The sequence below is a fragment of the Dryobates pubescens genome, chromosome 2 (assembly GCF_014839835.1).
Source record: "Dryobates pubescens isolate bDryPub1 chromosome 2, bDryPub1.pri, whole genome shotgun sequence".
NCBI lineage: Eukaryota > Metazoa > Chordata > Aves > Piciformes > Picidae > Dryobates > Dryobates pubescens.
The window spans coordinates 44,200,499-44,219,179 of NC_071613.1; the positions used below are offsets into that span (position 1 = coordinate 44,200,499).

The 18,681-nt window shown below is 40.2% G+C and overlaps 1 protein-coding gene across 1 annotated transcript in view; it reads right to left on the bottom strand.

Annotated features, from left to right (window-relative positions):
• ADCY5 (adenylate cyclase 5) overlaps positions 1–18,681 on the bottom strand; it is a 211,115-nt gene that overhangs the window by 32,016 nt on the left and 160,418 nt on the right. The window contains exons 7-8 of the mRNA XM_054176375.1: positions 17,961–18,102; positions 9,205–9,345 (exon numbers count right to left, since the gene is read on the bottom strand). Coding sequence (XP_054032350.1) covers positions 9,205–9,345; positions 17,961–18,102 — 283 coding nt within the window. The remainder of the gene's footprint in view (positions 1–9,204; positions 9,346–17,960; positions 18,103–18,681) is intronic.

An 18,681-nucleotide genomic window follows, 5' to 3' on the forward strand; every position in this document is an offset into this window, starting at 1 on the left:
TTTTCACCTCCTCCTACTTCAAGGGCATGCTTCATCCACTGAAAAATCTTCACTTAAATTCTATGATTTCCTCTCCTTTGCATGAGGCTTGGGCACTAATTACACATTGCTCTTTGTTTCTTCTCCACAGATCACAAACAGTTTAGTTTCCTTAGGACTTGGATGCTTTGCTCCAATTAAAGCACTTAGGCTCAGCATAAGGCTGCTTGCAGGAATTGCAATGGTTTGTGTTACACACAGGGTAAACACGAAGCACAACCAATCCTTCAGGACTAACACACTCTTGATCTAGTAGACAAACTTCCAAGCTCAAGCAGTAAGCAAAATAACAGAGGCTGCTGCAGCAAGTGGATCTATAAAGCATCCCTAATTTCACCTGTCTGTGCTCACTGCTGGAGGCTGGGTAGCTGAGCTCGGTTTGTATTCAGGTACAGAGCAGGTTTTGAGCTGCACAAAGATGTCAGGATTGGCATTCCTGCACACACATATACAGAAATCTAAATACCCAGAAAAACAAACAAACAAACAAGCTGACAGAAATGAGGTGCCTATCATTTAGGAGAGGGTAGGAAGAGATGCAGCCACTTCCTGGAGTTAAAAATATAAATCCCCTTGTGACTGCTTATGGATTTGTGCCCAAATGAAGCAGCACTGATGGCTTTCTAGGCTGCTATGAAGGCTGGGAACAGTTAGCAGGGATAAAAATGGCAGAAGTGGTGATGGCTACAAGAATCAGGCAGATAGAAGTTCATAGGAGTTCAAGAACAGCTTCATAATCATGATGATTAAGTAGCCTTTGTTAAGGCCAAAATTCCTTTTCTCTAGAAGGGAACATAAAGTATGAGATTAGTCTTATTGCAGTGCAGTACTAATGGATTGTAGGACCTCATGCAATTTTTATTCAGCCTCATTTTAAATATCCCCAATACTGGAGTGTTTCCCCTTCCCCCAGGAGGCTGCATTATTCTGCACCAGACTGCCAACCTCAAGGTAATACCGTTTCATAATTGCCCTGAGACCAAACCAGTTCTCTCTCTGACTTCAGGAATATTAAGCCAAACTTAGCTGATCAGCTTCCTGAGAGGCACTAGCACCTAGCAAAGAACAGTCCTGCTCTTTCTTCTTGTCTGCATGTGATTCTTTAAAACCCATATTTTTTTTAATGGCAGGTCAGGTGGCTCTGAATTTACAAGCACTTACTTTTAATGACTATCCTCAGTGGGAGTAGACGTGCAGGAGGAAGAAAGAGGGAATATTATATTACTGCATCTGTCCCCACGGCTTACTACTATTTTGTGGAGGATATTTTATGAATATCTATTGTGCTAAAAGCTCATATGACTGCCATCTCTCTGCTTGACTTCTAAATTAGCTAAGCCCTTTTCTTTGAAGATTAAAACTGATTCCCTAAATAGAACGATAAAGTGTTTGTCAAAGCCTTGACAAGCTGACTGCTACATCATAATGATTCAAATCAAGAACCATTAGAAATAATAATTCTAACTTTGAGAACATCAGCTGCTATTATTAACATATTGTAAACATGCAAAGAGAAGTGGAATTGACTTTACATCCTTTTAACTTTACATTTAGATCCCAAAATCAGACTGTAGAAGGGCTGAAAAGCTCTATGACCTTCTTAGTGGCAACACGGCTGGGAAGCATGGATTTCACCCTAAAAACTTCACTAGCAACTCCACCAGAGATTGTAAGACCAAAAATGAGAGAGAATCTAATTTTTCTTTTCTTCCCCCCGCCTCTAGAACAAAGTTAAAATGAGACTCATATGCTGCTAAAGAAGAAATCAAAAGAACTTTAGACTTAGGGACAAAATGAGCTTTGCCAGAGGTCAGGATGACTTGCAAAGCAAAGGTGCTTCACAGAGACAGTGACCATGGAAAACAGGAGTGACAGGCTGAAGGTGGATGTAGTTAAAAACAAACCTGGTTTGGCCCCACTGCTAAACAAATTATTCACATCTGTTTTCAACAGTGTTGTGCATACTGCCTTTGTCCCTGTGGTTAGCAAGACAAGTCTACGAAGACAGACACTGTCAGGTGTAAAAGCAGGGACAAAATGAAGGACTTCAAAGCACTCAGGCCAGAAATAACACAAGTCCAGATAGAACTGGCATAGAAAAGCCTGATAGAAAGGATATTTAACAAGCATCTAAGTGCAGAACAACAAACTGGCAGGAAACCAGTTTATGAAATAGATTACACGATGAGTGTCTGCTATAGCTGGAACACAGACTAATGAGCTCCAAAAAGGAACGCTGAAGTGCTCCTTTTCTGCAGCCCGCCCTACTTGATAAATAGACTTTCATTCCACTGCACTGCTCACAGATGGCAAAACCCTCTATTTTGTTCTACTCAAAATTATTCTGTACACAGCCCTGAGCTAGTAGACTGGACCTGGCCAACCCCCTGAATTCACCTGGCCCATCAGATTCTTATCTACAGAACATAACTTTTTGCTTTTGAAATAGGTCTTCCCTTATTTCTAATTAACTTCTGAGTCTGAACTCACACCTCTGAGAAGTGCAGGTGCTCAGATTTCCCAGTTTTCTGTGAACTCTGAATCAAAATGATTCTAAGATTCTATTCTATGGTTCAATGAAAATCTCTCCAGACCAAAGCTCATGTTTTCAAGCAAAATGGTACATGGCTCTGCACCTCATTTGTGAACAGTTTCCAGAATTTGCAAAACAGAAAAAGACATAAAAATAGGTAGGCCTAGAACTGCTCTGAATGAATTCCTGGCTGCCTAATCTCTGTCCTTTCATCTTTATACTCCAAATGATGATAAACAAAATATACTTCCATAGAAACTACTATCAAATAGCCTTGTAATGAGATGCAGACATATTGCATCTAAGCCTAACCATCCTTAATTGAAATCACCCACTGGCACTGGACAGAGCTGCTCACCCTCCCTGAAAACCAGACCCAAACCAAAGGATGCAGCAGACCTGCATCCTTTTGTCATTAAAGCCTCCTGCCAGCTTTAGGAAGCTGTGGAAATCATCATGTTAAGTGTCACAACTCCACCTCTGATGTCCACCTGCGCAACACTGCTGTGAACATTAGAGAAAGTGTTTCTGTGAATAAAAGAGAATTTGTATCTTTGTTTCTGGAGGATTAGTTTCACTCAGACACTAACCAACACATGATCCAAACCTCCTTTTCCCATATGACTGTGATTTACTCTGGAAAAGGGTATTGAGTAGTGGAAAAAATATCAGTGCAAGACTGCCCAGCAAACATTAAACTCTGCCTAAGTTCTACAAAAGCAGTTGCAAATCATCTCTTGCATCTGGATGATACCTATCCCTCTTTTAAAGAATTTAATCAAGGATGATTGCAAACCCTGATCTATGAGAAGAAAAGTCAGGTTTGCAGATGAAGATACAAAATTTTACGAAGCCTCTCGCAATCTGAACAATTGACAATGCTTTATATGGTTTTGACTCGTTTGTATGAGATCACACAGAACATAGGAATCGGGCAAATCCTCTTTTCAGAAGCACCAAAGCAATTATATAACATAACTGCAGGATAGGATTGCTGTTTGTGAGTTATCTAAACCAAATTTCCTTCCAGGTCTATAGCAACACAGGGAGATTACGGCAGAAAGGATCATTTGAGGGTTTCTCCCTGCTTGATGAGTTTAGGGGATTCTGCACACTACAAAAATAGTGGGTCAAATTCCTCTCAATTGGGTGCCCCTGCCCAGCTCCACTGACGTCAGTATTGCTGTTACCAGATTTAGCAGATGATTGCTGGAAAAAGAGGATAATGGTGACCTTCACATCAATGAAACTCTTAGGAGGGTGAACCGTTAGTGTCTCATTCATGGACTCAAATTCTTTGGTGGAGCTGCACTGCTGACTGAGGAAAGCTTGCCCTACTGGGCTTTATTTTAATTTTTTGTATGTTTCTGATGTTTGAGTGGTAAAGTTGGCACAGAACCAGCTATGGTGTCTGTTCCTGTGAAGCACCTGTTCCTCGGTTTTGATTTTTGAGTAAGAAGAAAATCTATTATAAGGGCAACTTGCAGACACAAAGGGAGGAAGTGAGCCACGTTCGTAAAGCAACATGCAGAGAATTGTTTGATTTAGGACAGGGTGAATAGGACAAAGAATTATATTTTATGGTTGAATGATCAAGCTTGTAGATGAGTGTTATTTAGTTAGAAACTAAACACAAAGCAATCAAATACCATGTGGAAGACTGTGCAGAGCTCTGAGCAGTGCTGAAAGAAAGCAGGCAGTCCCCACCTGAAAGAAATGCTTGTTCTGTATTGCATTGGTCATATCCAGGATGCATTGTTATAGCCTTGCCTCATCTGCATGCACTCCTATTTCCTACACAGGAATAAGCCCTATGTGATTTTATTTTGGTTTCTACTTTGTAACTAGCATTGATGTCATACCCAATTTCACTGCCCATTAAATGCTTCATTAGCAAGACTCATGACAGAAGCATGGTCAGACTGAAATCAGTATTGCAGATCTTCAGGGTTTTATTTTTCTGTTCCTAAATTTCCTAATATTAAACTTTTCCAACAGCTGAAAAAATAAAAGGAAATCTGCCAGGCAACTACAATCATGATCAGAATCTTGCTAGCCACTCTGCTCACATTTGATTAGAAGGACTCAGAGGTACGTGCTTCTAAACTAAACCTTCCCCAAAGCATGTGATACAAGCTAAGCTGCTCAGTGTAAAATAAATATGATAGCTGTATGGCAGCTTTAAGATCATAGAAATAGAGAATCACAGAACACTAGTTTGGAAGGGACCTCAAGGGTCATCCAGTCTAACCTTTTACGGCAAAAGCACAATCTAGACAAGATGACCCAGCACTCCATCCAGTCCAATGTTTGGAAACTCACCACTTCCATGAAGAGATTATTCCAATGGCTGATTGCTCTCATTGTGAAAAATATTCCTTTTGTGCCCAATTGGAATCTCCCCAGCATTAGCTTTTACCTATTATCCCTTGTCTTTTCCACGTGATTCCTTGTAAAGATGGAGTCTCCATATTTTTTGTAGCCATCCTTTAGATACTGGAAAAACATCCCAGCTGGATGTGGTTTTCTAACCTTGTCATAACCTTGATAAGGCTGAGCAGAGTAAAAGATGCAGGACAGTCATTTGCCATCTAGAACTGTGCTGTAACTTTGGAAGGCATCAACAGTTGCCTTTTTACTGCTGTTTACAACAAGCCTCTTCCAGTTTACAGTCAAATACAATCCCCAAACTGTTTTGGTTTTTTTTTTTAATAGCAGTTTTGTTTCACTGATGAAAACTGAGACCTGAGTAGTATTTCCAGAAGTCTAAAATCCATCAATATTTATAAAAGCACTCTGAAATCTATATTAGGAAAAGCAAAGTATTTCTTAGTGGTGTATAAATATTGTTATAGCTATAAATACAGGAGTACTCTCAAATGCTTTCAAGTCTGTTTACTTTTGACCCTTTTGCAATTAAAAACTGGACCAGAGAGACAGTGTGGAAGACAAGGCTGGTGTATGGATACTTGAGGGAATGCTACTCTTTTGTGCACATCATGAGCAGTACAAAAGTCTGCATTTCCAGAGAGATACAGTCACTGATCCTGGACTGACTGCCTTTGTTTAGGAAACAAGAAAACATGCTGTAAAAAGCAATAAAAATGGAAAGCAGCTGTGCTGCTCTTTTGCCATGCTCTGGCTCTTTTCATAGTCTGTATACAGCCACAAAGCTGATCCTGCCCAGGCTTCTCTGCCAGTCCAGGGAAGGCAAGGCAGCCCTGCACCCCACACCAGCAACATTGCCCTGTCCAGCTCCATGGGCTCTGAGGGCTCTGGCAGAGGCTGCCAGCTCAGAGCAAAGCTCTTTGCCCTTCTGCACCATTTGGTCCTGATCTGCAATTTTACCAATTTTCTAGGAGCCTCAACTGACCTAGCAGCCCAACTTAGCAGCCCCCAGGATCAGCATTCTCTGGACAGTGGCTTCACTAGCTAAGGGGTGTTAGGGTCAGCGATGGGCAACGTCAGTGTCTTCTCCTTGATGCCTGCCTGGAGGCTCTTCACAGCAAGAAAGGCCACCACCAAACAGCAAGAGGGGAAAAAGAAGGATTGGAGATGGTCTGGAAACCAGACTGGTGCATGAAGAAGATAGAAGGGCTTTTGGGCAAGATGGGATAAGCTGGCACAGTTGCAATTCCAGCTGACTTGGGCCCTAGTTAGCTAGGGTAGGACTAGAAAATAATTGCAGTTATCCAGGATAATTTACATTTCTGCTGCATGGACATGGGTAAGATAATTTATGTTATTTACATGTGTGTGCAAGTGCCTGAATAAACTCCTGTGGAACAACTCAGCCTAGGAGCGTCATGGAAAGTCAGCTGGATTCAGCAGAAGTTAAGCTCGAAGCCACGAGCTTGAGAGTGGCAGGGACCACAGACCTCCCCACGCTGCTGGGTGGGCTGCCCTCCCACACAACCCACCAATGCACTTTCAGTGTGCCTAGATGTGGGAGTGTATTGAAATGCCACAACAAAAGAGGAGGGAGTTAAAAAAAGGGATATACAGCTGCCTTTAATACTAATCTGCCTCATAAGAACAGAGACAGCTACCAGAGTCAGTATTCAAAGGAAAGGAAAATGGCCAAAAATGATCCTGTTTTCTATTAAATATAACAGTGCCCTCACCAAAATGCAATTCAAGGACTTCAATATTCTCTTTTGGGGAATTGTAGGTAGTGCCACAAGACCTGTCTCCCGTTTTTCTGGAAGTACAGTTGTCTTCATAATGCAAAATATTCCAATCTTGTGACCAAAACCTGTTTTTATAACCATCCATATTACCTTCTATGCACAAATGTATTCATATCTACATATCAAGATAACCTCACTGCACAGCACTGCAACATTACATGGCTGCTGCCTGAGAACTATCCCACAATTACCCTTATAAACATCTGCTTTAAAACTGCAGAGCTAGGGAGCTCCAGATTTTATGGAGAAAGGTGATGTTGCACTACCTGCCTTCAGCATACTACTTTGAGTAATCCAACCTTACATGTTTGTAGTTTTCAAGACATGAAAGCAGTCCAAGGGAAAGGTGGGTGATGTGGAATGAAGAACACATTTTCAGGATCTTGTGAAAGCTACACCAGCTCACCAAGATCAATGACTTGTCATCCCAGAGGAGCACTGAAAGAAGCCTTTGTAGTTCTGCTCCCCTTCTGTCTGTATTTTGTATTCTAAGCAGGGAGTTTGCAGGCAGTGTGCATGTGTGTGCAGTCAGCATCCACTGTGCATGAATTTCAGCACATGGCAGAGGTTGTACCGCTGTGCAAAGCCGAGTGGTACCAAAAAATGTATATTTAAATTAGAAGTTAACACAGAGAGAAAGAGTTGAGACAGGAGATGGAGAAATTGTTCCTATGATCTAATCAATAAAATATTAATCTAGCAGATATTAAAATGGTTTCTAGGCCACAGAGAGCAGCGTGTTTTCATTTTGACTAATGGGAAATACTATAAATAACAGACTTTTAAGAATAGCCCCCAAGAACAACAGAAAGTCTAGCTGAAAATAATACATCTGAATCAGGTTTAAATTGGTTTGTAAGAAATAGCCTGACGTATGCAACATCGGCCTCTCAAAAAGAAGCTTAATACAAGAGGCTATAGAGAAGTAGATTGAGTGGAAAAGATTTTCTGAGCTGCTGCATTTGTAAAAAGGTAAATACCATTAACAGGGATGGGTTCAAGATAAGGAGAGAGAGGGAAAAAAAAAATGGAGAAGCTTTTTCCTCCTACAAGTGAGGGGCAGTGAAAATTTTAGGACTCAGCTTGATATTTCAGTAAATAATTATGTTTTTCCAACTGAACAACCAGCTAGACACGGCAAACTGTAATTAACACCAAGAAGCATAATACCACTTGGCATGCTTATACCTTGTTTCTGAACAGGAGGCTGCAAGAACCCCTTAAAAGCTATTCAAAGAAACTTATAATTATAATTATGTGCTAGTGTGATTAGGCTCTTCTAATAATGTCATGCCTATTGAGTGCACCCTATTGAAAAGCCCACATAAAAAAATGCACAGTTCCACTGATCTGTGTGCTTATGTCAGAAGCCCTCATTTGGAGATCTGAGAAATAGAAAAGGAACTCGACTATGGAGATTAAGAAATTTGGTTTAGCATTGTAAAATAATATTATGATTGAATAATATTAGCACCAACTATTAATAAATGTGCGAGCCTTTCCCATTAGAAGACACCACATGGGGCTGCTTATAGCTATGCCAAAATTTCTAATCTGTGGGAGTGAATCTCATGTTAAAAAGTCTCTGAATATTTTAAGGCTGTGGTGACCTGGAGTAGAACTTTGATTACGGGCAACAAAGTGGGCAATAAAGACACACTTTCAACTCTGCATGAAGCGTCAGACTAGCACTAGTAAGGTCATGGAGCAATCTGATTACTCACGCAATTACAGAGACATTAAGTAGTTTTATGATTACAAATAGCCATTATAATAGAAACTCAGATTTCTTCATCTTTATTGCATAAAACAAAGATATCATCTACAACTTTATGTAAAATAAGCCATAAAGGTTTTCTCAGTCCAATTGTCTTGGCAGCTAGCTCTTGTTCATTTTAATCTAGAAGCACTGAAAGGTATAAGCAAGAAATGAAGATGCTTGCTACTTTAGGCCAATTAACCTATGTACTCAGGAATGTAATCTCAAGAGTTAAACACAGCAGTGTGATTCCTGGAGACCCCTGAATACACATGAGCATGTAGCTTCTAGAAGGCAAACAGAATTCAGCTGTTATAATGCAAGTGAGAAAACTGGTCTGCAGCGGTCTAGTACAAATGCATGCCAGCTGCTGTTTGGCTGCAGGTAATCACATCTGCTCACATAGCCTGGTTGAGTTTTTAGAAGGTGGGACAAATCAGATAAAAGAGCCTTCTTTGTGCCAATAAACCTCCCTTTGCCTCCCAAACAACCTCGCACCTCATCTCACAATCATTCACCTCCAAATGTACCAATTATTGTTATTTCTGGAGTCAAAGCAGAATTTACCACCCTCATTTGGCAAACACCCTCAGGGCTGCAAAAACCTTCAGACAAAGCAAGGAGTGATATATAATGGTACATTAAGAAGAAAAGAAATTAATGTCCATAAAGCAAAGCATTACCATTCTCTTCATTTCCTTGGAGACCTGGTGAGCTCCAAGATGGTTATAAAAGGGCCGGTCAACACCCCAGTGTGGCGGGTTATGGCTGATGGAATTAGCACGCTGACGGTTCATCTTGGCTATTGTGGCTTTCTCATCTTTCTGAAACACAAAAGGGAGAATAAATTTTAAAACATTTACATGGCAGTCTTTCTCCAAGTATCTCTTCTGATCTCTCACTCCAGAAGCTGGCTTTGTGCCTAGAAGTTTAGGAGGTGGTCACTGATCAGGAGCACTCCACCATTTACTTTCCTTCTCATTTTTCAGAACACTTGCCTCTAAATAGTGCCCACTATTTTACTCCTTTGCTTGTTTTGAATAACCACCATAATCTGTGTAAACACAGGGAGCACTCCAAAATGGAGATACCTATTTTCAAACTAAATAGCTTCAGATAAGAAATTGCATTTCCAAGTTGAGATATGACACAGGAGATTCCTGAAAACAAATAATGAAAGGAATCAAATCCTGGTGTGTTGTAAGAGGAATGACACATGGAGCTACCTCGTTGAAGAACAGGAGCCTTGAAGCTCTGGGAATAAAGGATGCCTTTCCCTGTAAGTACAAGCAAATAATTTTCCACAGTTACAAGAGGACCTTGCCAGACATGATAGTGGAATCATGTAGATCTTGCAAAGAAATTAACTGTGTATCTGTTAAGGGTAACGGTACTGAAGAGTATGACAAACCAGTTCCTCTACCCTACTGCTGGCTGGGATTTTTTCATTAACTTTCCTGAAGTTTGGCCAAAACATTTGGATTTCTTATTAAAGCTGGTTTTGAATCTTGGTTGTAATTGGAGCTTACTGCAAATTTTGCACAGGATCTGTTGGAAAGGTTTCATTCAAGCTCAATGCCAGTTACAAGAGCACAGAAGTGCAGCATGTAACTAGGCTAAAACCCAGGCTGGTTAATTTCTTATTTTTAATATATTCTTTATCTAAACAGACAGGTTTCCATGTAGGATGTGCTCTTTGGAAAGACAGGACTTTATTGCACAAGATCAAACCCTTTAACCTTCTTCAGTGAATACTGCACTGCAGACTTGCTGAATGAGGACTGAAATCTACCTGCACTGACTCAGAAGGCAGGAGGGTGGCAATTATTACATCCTTGCCTGAAAGAGACAAATTGGAGAACTTGCAAGTTTGGACAGTAGGGATAGATACAACTTGCCTGCTTATCACTTGAGAGATTAAGGTTTTTCAAGAGAATTGCTGTTTCCATGAGATTACTGAAAGAAATTAGATATAATGTTTATTTTGGAATTCAGAAGGCATCTAGACATTAGTAATTTAGAAAGAAAGCATCACTCTAGTGCTTTGGTTCAAGGGTTGTATGACAATACAGGTAGGTCCACATCTTTCTTCTCCCCCCCGCCCTATTTACTTTGATTCTCCGCTATTCACAGTGACTTGTACCTGCCAGGAGTTTGCAAAATACTTGGTGTCATTTCCATGGTAACCAGAGAGTTAAATGTCAAGTGTTACACTGCCTTAAATTATTATTTAAAAAAGACATTTTAAAAAGCTTGCTAAAATTCAGTGCTGGGAAAAGCTGCCTGATTGATGAGCATCGGAAATCTTCATCTCTTGTCTAGCAAAGAAGAGACAGCTACGACGACAACATTTCCCATGAGACCCCAGTTCACCACACAGGCACCAAACGTTCCCAGCAATGCAGTACTACAGGCTTCATGGCCACTAGCTGGGGACGTGGTGCCACTTGCAATGGGGACCCTATGTCAGTATGGTCACTGCTGCCCTGGGCTACTAGTAAAGATCTTTTCCCATCCATCCAGGATGACAAGTGTAGGACCTCAAGAAACGTCATTGTGAGTAAACCTAAAAGAGCTGTCAGCTCCCTGGGATTTTGCTGGGGATATTTGCTCCCACATTGCACATCCCCAGGACAGAAAGTGCCTCCCACATCACCTCTTTGCAGCATTGAAGCCATCACTGTTTCATCTGTGAGTGTTGAAGACTCTGCCACTTGGCACCATCTGAATTTCACATGAGCAATCATGACAGAGCCACTGGATAACCTCCAGGAGAACTGTGTTTTAAAGGTTTCTAAAAATACACGAATGTGATGCAACACTGATGTCCAGATAGGAGTTGTTTTGAGGCTTTGTTTTTAAAAGTCACTGCTCTTTATGGTCTCTGCCATCATTTGTAATCCTTATGTGGGTTTTTTTTCAGTTATGAAATCTTTTTTCATAGTTATGTTCCATTCTTCTATGATGTGAGGCCAGAAAACTGCTATGAAGTAAGGTTTCACAATCTTCCAGCAAATATATATTGTTTTCAGTAACAGAAGTGCCACTGTCAATCCATTTTACTACAACTTAGTGAAAAGGCTTTCAACCAAAAGCAATCAAGAAAAACAGACACTGAAGTTAGTCTGGGGACCTATAAAAGCAAAGCTACAAATGCCTTCACATTAAAACAAGATACGTAAAAGATATGTAGAACAGGTTTCTCCCCATGAATTAGCAAATTTAGTTACAATCTCAGAAAAGCCTTAATGCCAAAAATCTAGGCAGATGTACTAATCTCTCTCAGCCCAGTGAGTGATCCTTCTACCTGCCTCTAGCGCTGGTAACTCTGACACATCACTTGAATAGTTTGAAGGGAATAAAAGACCTCATATGTGTTTATTGACACGTCTGTGTTGAGGTAATGGTGGTACAAATAAGTAACTATACACTTCTAAGATAGTTTCTAACTATGAGGTCAGGCACCATAAATTTTCCATGGTGACATGAACTCTGACAAAATTTCCTCCACCTCCTGTAGAAGGTCTCCACTAGGTTGTGAGCTATACTTCAGCAGTATCTCAAATCAGAATAAAAATCAAACATACAAGCATAGTGGATTTTAGTTTCCCACATTACATGCTGCAGTACTACATTATCTGGAACAATAGGGCTTTGTTGTTAATATCAATACTGATTCAAAACCTTTTAACTTTTTTTTTTCTTTTTAAACCTTATCTCTTCAAAAGTTGAGCAAATTTGTTTTCTGTAAAATCACTTGTTCAGTGGATGATGCTAACAGACTCTAAAAATGAAGATTTAGAAGGATCACAGCTCCTCTGTTTTCTTCCTGGCTAAGTGGCAGCGTGAGGACAACAAAAACACAGGGCTAATGTATAACAAGACTGGAAAGAAGAATAAAGAAAAGGAAGAGATGTTATCTTTCTGTCCAACTCATTACAGGTAGTACCAACATCAGCAGCAGGTGTGACAGTTTCTGACAGCAACGAGTTTTTCAGATTTGAAGTGGCTAAACTCCAGAAAGCTGTTCTGGGAACTTTCAAAATCTGGACTTGCAAAGAGACTGTAAATCTTATTCCCAAGGGTTTTATCGTGTTCCCACCACCAGTTCCCACACTCCAAACTACAGTAATGCTACAGCAAAACTATAGAAATAGCTGGGATTTTTGTTATCCTTATCAGTCACATCAAGAACGCCTGTTACCTTAGTGTGCGACAAGATTTTCCAACATATTGATCACTAACAGGACAACAAAGCAGTGAATTATGAGCATGCATCAGCCATTTCAGATGCAGCTACATATTACTCTTTAAATTGTCCCAAAGTCCCACAGACATGTGAATGGTGTTTCTTGCAGTTCTACGTGCTCCAAACCGTTGCTTTCATAAATCTATGAGAGTGGAACCCTGCTGAGCTGTAATTAAATTTGTTAAATTAAGGAATCATCACTTTAGATGGATTGTGTTTTAGGAGAGTCACATGCACAACATTTAAGGACCATTTTGTTTCTTCAGCTGGATGAAGTTCCAGGATGCTATTTAGAAAAGAATGAGAACTGTTTTTCTAGAAGTTAGGGCCAAAGTTTTGCTGAGCCGTTTCAAGGCCACCATCAGCAATCCTTTCTGAAGCTGTTGTGTACCTGCTCTTGTTGAAAGAAACACCCATGCTCTCTGCAACTGAAAGACATTAGGAAAAATGTAAATATTTTTTTTCAGTTTGCTGACTTTGTGCATTCAGCACAGTGTGTTTAGTCAGCAGTATTGCTCATCTGTTGACAGTCACATTTTGTTTCCATTTGTGTTCAAAGCAAAGCATTTCTCCAGACTTCTGACAATGCTGAGGGCAATAAAAGTAGCTGTGAACCTAACGTGCTGTTAACATTCTGTTTAAAAATCTAAAGGCCCATTTCCCACTTTTCCACCCTCCTCAGAGTAAAACTTTTGTCAATGACAGGAAGTGATGAGAGGAGTAGCTGTGCAGCACTGGATCTCAAAGAGCAGAAAGCTGTCAAAGGCTACCAAATGACATGCTCCTGTACCAACTACAGAAACCTGAGCAGCAGAACTGGGACTACTGGATACTACAATAATTATTAAACTGAGTACTGTAAGAATAGCAGGAATGTGATAGGATAGCAGTAATGATGGGGACAGATGTTTTGAATAAAATGCAGGACAGATATAAAACTTAAGGAGCTACAGAGCTGTGTGTTAGAAATGCTACAATCTGAAGGGTAAACATAATAAAAAAAAAAGTCTAACAAGAATAAACCAAACCCACCCTACAGAAGGATAAAGGCATTACACTGAGTAATGCTGGGCAGTTTGCTACAATGCCTCAGAGAGATGTTTGTGAATCAGTAAAGATCTGGGTAATAGTAACCGTAGCTGATAATTCACTGTTTACCTGCAAACAGACTTTGAAATAAAGAATGAAGATGAAAAGTCAGCATCAGAAGAAAGGCAAAGAACTTCTTTGAAAATTCCTGTATCTCTTTCCTGCTAAGGTCCCCTAGAAACATATCCAAATGACTGAGAAAAATGCTGAATAAGGACAGAAGTCACATTTATGCAAGCCACCCTACATCATGTGAAGATAACATAAACTTAAAAATCTGCATTACTTTAGAACTGAAGGAACAGATTATTTCTCTTCAGTAATTGCCACTGCCACAGCAGAGGCAAAAGGGAAGAGGGATCATAAGTGTGGACCTACAAACAGAAAACATGACTAAACTGGAAGAAAACTTGAGGCATGATGTGCTCAGGTCAGAAGGACCTCCATCCCAGATCCGTGTAACACTGAAAACTGCAATTTCAATTCTGGTGACAGATACTATTTAGTCAGGGATCACGACACAGAACTTGCAGGGCAGCAAATGCTGGGCTTGGATTAACAGCCTTGAGAACATCCAAGTTCATATACAAAGGAAAAACACAGTAGCTCTCATTGGCCATGTTCTCCCCATAGAGCATTTGAGAGAATGCTGTGCTGCAGATCAGTGGCTAAGAAAGATAGGGCAAAGAGCTGGTTTCCAGTGGAATGGATATCAAAGCATTGGGCTGGATTATTAGTAGAGTTACTCAATGATTAGTTAGGGGGAAGAGTTGATTTAATTATTTTCTTATCACATCTGGCAGCAAGTGTAGCAACAACATTCTTTGACAATGAGGGAAGTAGAAGTAGTATTCCATAAATGGGACAAAGGAGGAGGATTAGCACACACCATTAGAAGGATGATAAAGTAGAAATGGGACATGAGACATTCAAGTGTACAAAATTATAATCATAAACTTCCTTTCATTATCAGGAATCACATCAATTCATCACAGAACAAATATCAGATACCAAAACAATGCAGCTGTGCAAAAGGCAAAGGGTTCACTCGATTATCATGAAAATAGAGTTAGCTGTGAGAGCTTGTGCTTGTCTCTTCCTCATTGTGAGAAGACATTAGAACAGTTTGTCTAAACAGAAAAAAAGAGGAGAGGGAGAGAGGTAATACAGCTGGTGTCTGCCAGCAGACATCAGACAACCAGAGCAACCAGGTTTCAGAGCATCCCACAGTTAGCATAAAAGAAGCAAACAAACCACAGCAAAAGAGTCAACAGATCTTTGTGATGAAGCCTGCTAATTTTATGACAAGAATTACTTTATACAACAAAAAGCATGTCATTCTTTGTACCTCATACAGCTAAGACTGGCTTATATTTTAATTATCAAGAACTTAGCTGGAGGAATTGAAACCAAACACAAAGAAAACAGATGTGGGACTTTGGATCTACAAAACATTTTATCTATGGCAACACAACACTGCAATATTAAAGACATCTCTGCACTGCTCTGGGGTGTCTGAACACTGCCTTCTCCACAGCCAACTGCCCACCCACAAGGGCAGCAAAATCATAGGAGAGGGCGAAGAGGAAGACAAAAGTGGACTGGGAAGAAGCAAATCTTCTGTGCACCAGACAGCAAACAAGGACTATGTTTTCAGCTCCAATGATGTCGTTTCAAGACTGAGTGATGGGAATCTAGATGTTTTCTCTCTAAAATTTAACTAAAAACATTCCTGTCAACAGTATCCTTAAGATGGAAAAAACCCTTTTTTAAAAAGAAGGAGCTAGTTTGACTTCCTGGAACAAAAATGACCAATAAATGTTCTTCCCTTTTACTCTGTGCCAAAGAAATGGCATTAACATGATAAAAAAACCAACCAACCAACCAAAAAACAGTTAAATAAATGAAAAAAGCCAGGAAATTCAAAGTTATAGCTCCTCATGGCAACAGTAAGTAGACTGGGTATGGCACATTTCATACATTAATCTTAACACCTGGAATTGTTTGGTTGTGATAGCCATGGGACTGATGGACCAGGTATTCAGATAATTGAAGTCTACCTGTGAACTGAGGAGCAGCTCAGGCAAGCAGTTACCTGGGTCAACTGGGCATTGCTCTCAGGTCAGTGTAAATCCTGTGCCTTGTGTGTATGGATAGCAGGAACCCAGACACGGCTCACAAGAACCCATTACTAAGTTAAGTGAACATTTTACAGCCATTATTGGAACAGACTGAATATCAAAACCTGGCTAAATACATCCCAAGAAGTCAATAAAATCAGGCAGAAACGGAAGGAAAAAGTGAAGTACTAGAACTTTGCCCAGCACTAGGCAACATATTCAAGACTGACTGAGCTGACTACCGGAGAAAGCTTTTCTCACTTGTGATTCTTCATATTATGTGAAAATGAGTTCTTAAAGAAGGAAAGAACTTTATCCACAAACGGATAGGAAATGGCTACAGGAGCAGGAAAGTGCCACCAGTATGGGCCCCTTAAACTCTAAACACTAATATCCATGACCTTGGGTAGCAGATTCAATTTAGCACAATAATTACATAGGTCATGTGCATGTCCCAGTTCTTAGCTACTCTGGCACGTTACAACAGCAGTGCCTGGAGACTTCGGATAAGGGCCACACTGTGTAACAGAGCTGCAATAAATACATATAAAGCAGTCAAAGAATGATGAGGGGGAAGACGTCCATCTTATATTGCCATGGAAAATCAAGGCCCAAAGACGCAAGTTCCTCAAAATATAAGTCTGGAATGGAATCCACATCTATCCTGAGATGTGTCCTGTGTCCTAGTCAAAAGACAGCCTTGTATTAAAAAGTGAAGTCAATTCCCAAGTGCTTTGTGTCACTGTTGCTGAGGTTTTTTGTCTACACTGGCAAGAAGCAGACTCCTGACCTCAAGTTGTCTTCTCTCCAGAGAAACCTTCAGTTCTCCACAAGAACATGCAGACAACTTGATGAATACATGAGCTAAGAAGGCAATATGTAACTTCTCCGCTCCAGGAGACAGGGCTCAGCTGACCACAAGGGTATTTTTGTTTATGTTCTCAAACCTACCCAGCAAAGGAGATGTGTTTTAGGTATAAACATCAGCTGGGCCACTGACAGGTAGTGATACTCAGGAAACAATAATCTTGCACTGCAAGCTCTAATCCTCTTTTGAAGACTGACAATTGTTAATGAGATTTATTTTACAAGCAGACAGAAAGCAAAACAACAGGTTCTCTCTTCAGCAGATAAGGGATTTTCTTGAAGATTTTTTACACAGTATCCATTAAGGAGACTTAAGGCTTTCATTCACTCAGAAATGAGACAATGGTAGCAAAGCATTTCCGTTTATGTGTTACAGTTACACAAATCAACCATGCTTTTGGAACATGTCACTAATGAATCTAATCTCGTGATGGCCATATTTAGAGCTCTGGGGAGGTTTAATTGGTCTTAGATTCAGAAATATTTGAAATGGTTTTCAATTCAGGCCAATCTTTCCATGCTTGCCTGTACCATGAATAGCAAAGCAGTGTCTATAGTGCAGAAATTGCCTAGAGAAATATTATAGGCTCAACTAGATGATCTTAAAAAGGTAATTTTCTAGTATTACAGTCTATCATTACTTAAAAGAATACAAAATAGAGATAATACCAATGAATTTTCTGCTATTTGCAGTGTCACAAAGAGAAGATATATTGGCTGAAGCCCATCTGAGTTTGAATTGACTCAAGCTCAAGGTAGTAATGGCCTAGTAGCCTTATTTTGTGCAGCTTGACCCACGTCATAGCAGTAGTCATGATCTTATCCCACTGTCACAGCTATCATCGATCATTACATTATTTCTTCAGAAAGAGAGACTGAAAAGTAATGACAAGGTATGCTCTGATCTTTGTGTTCATGGCAATGTGGTGAGCAGGTGGAAAAAACCAACTCTGTCTGTAATCCATCTAAGTTCTTTGCAGTTTTAACCTATTGCTTTAAGACCTAGTATAAGTATCAAATTTCATTGGAAAAATAAATAAATCTATTAATAGTGGAGTGTTTGAGACCATCCAGTACTTAAAAGTATATACATCTGTTTTTCTGGTGTTCTTACCCGTTTCTGGCTGCACCGTACGATCAAGAAGGTCTCAATACTGTGCTCTTTCAGATAAGCGTTGCGTTCCCCTCCAAAGCCCAGCTCCACCTCATAGTCTCCATTGAGATAGTTCAGGGTTGCTTTTGTTATGTGGATGCGCCTTGAATGAGACAAAAGACAAGCCAGTTGTGTAGGCTCTGAAAATTTATCACTTAAAAAGCCTGTTCCTGTCCAGTTTGATCCATGTAGTGGATTGAACAATCTAGAAAAGCCAGTTTACTCGGCCATGCCACTACTCTCACAGATGTGGTATGGAAGTGTTATCTGTTTTAAAGGAAGCTGGCCAGGAAGTATCTTCTTAAAGAGAGAGGTGTTCATGTTAAGTATCTTACACATCTATTTACAAGAATCTCCTTCGCTATAAAGCACTTTGGTCTAACACACAGCAGATACTCTTTTGGAAAACACCAGGCCCTTCACAACACCAAGTCTACCCAGTGAACACATGTACCATGTGCTGCAGCATGTATCTTTTGTGTTGTATCCCATAAATCACTATGGTATATGAGTGCCTTGTGGCAGTATCCTATCAAGAATCATAGTCTTATGCTTTCTTCCAGTGCTGAGAAAAGATGGAAAGGCACATAGGAAAATGAGCTCATGGAGCAAACTTGGCAGCACCTCTGTCTTCAGTTGGTCCACACGGTAGTGAAAAAAGCACTGATTTTGTTCTCTCACA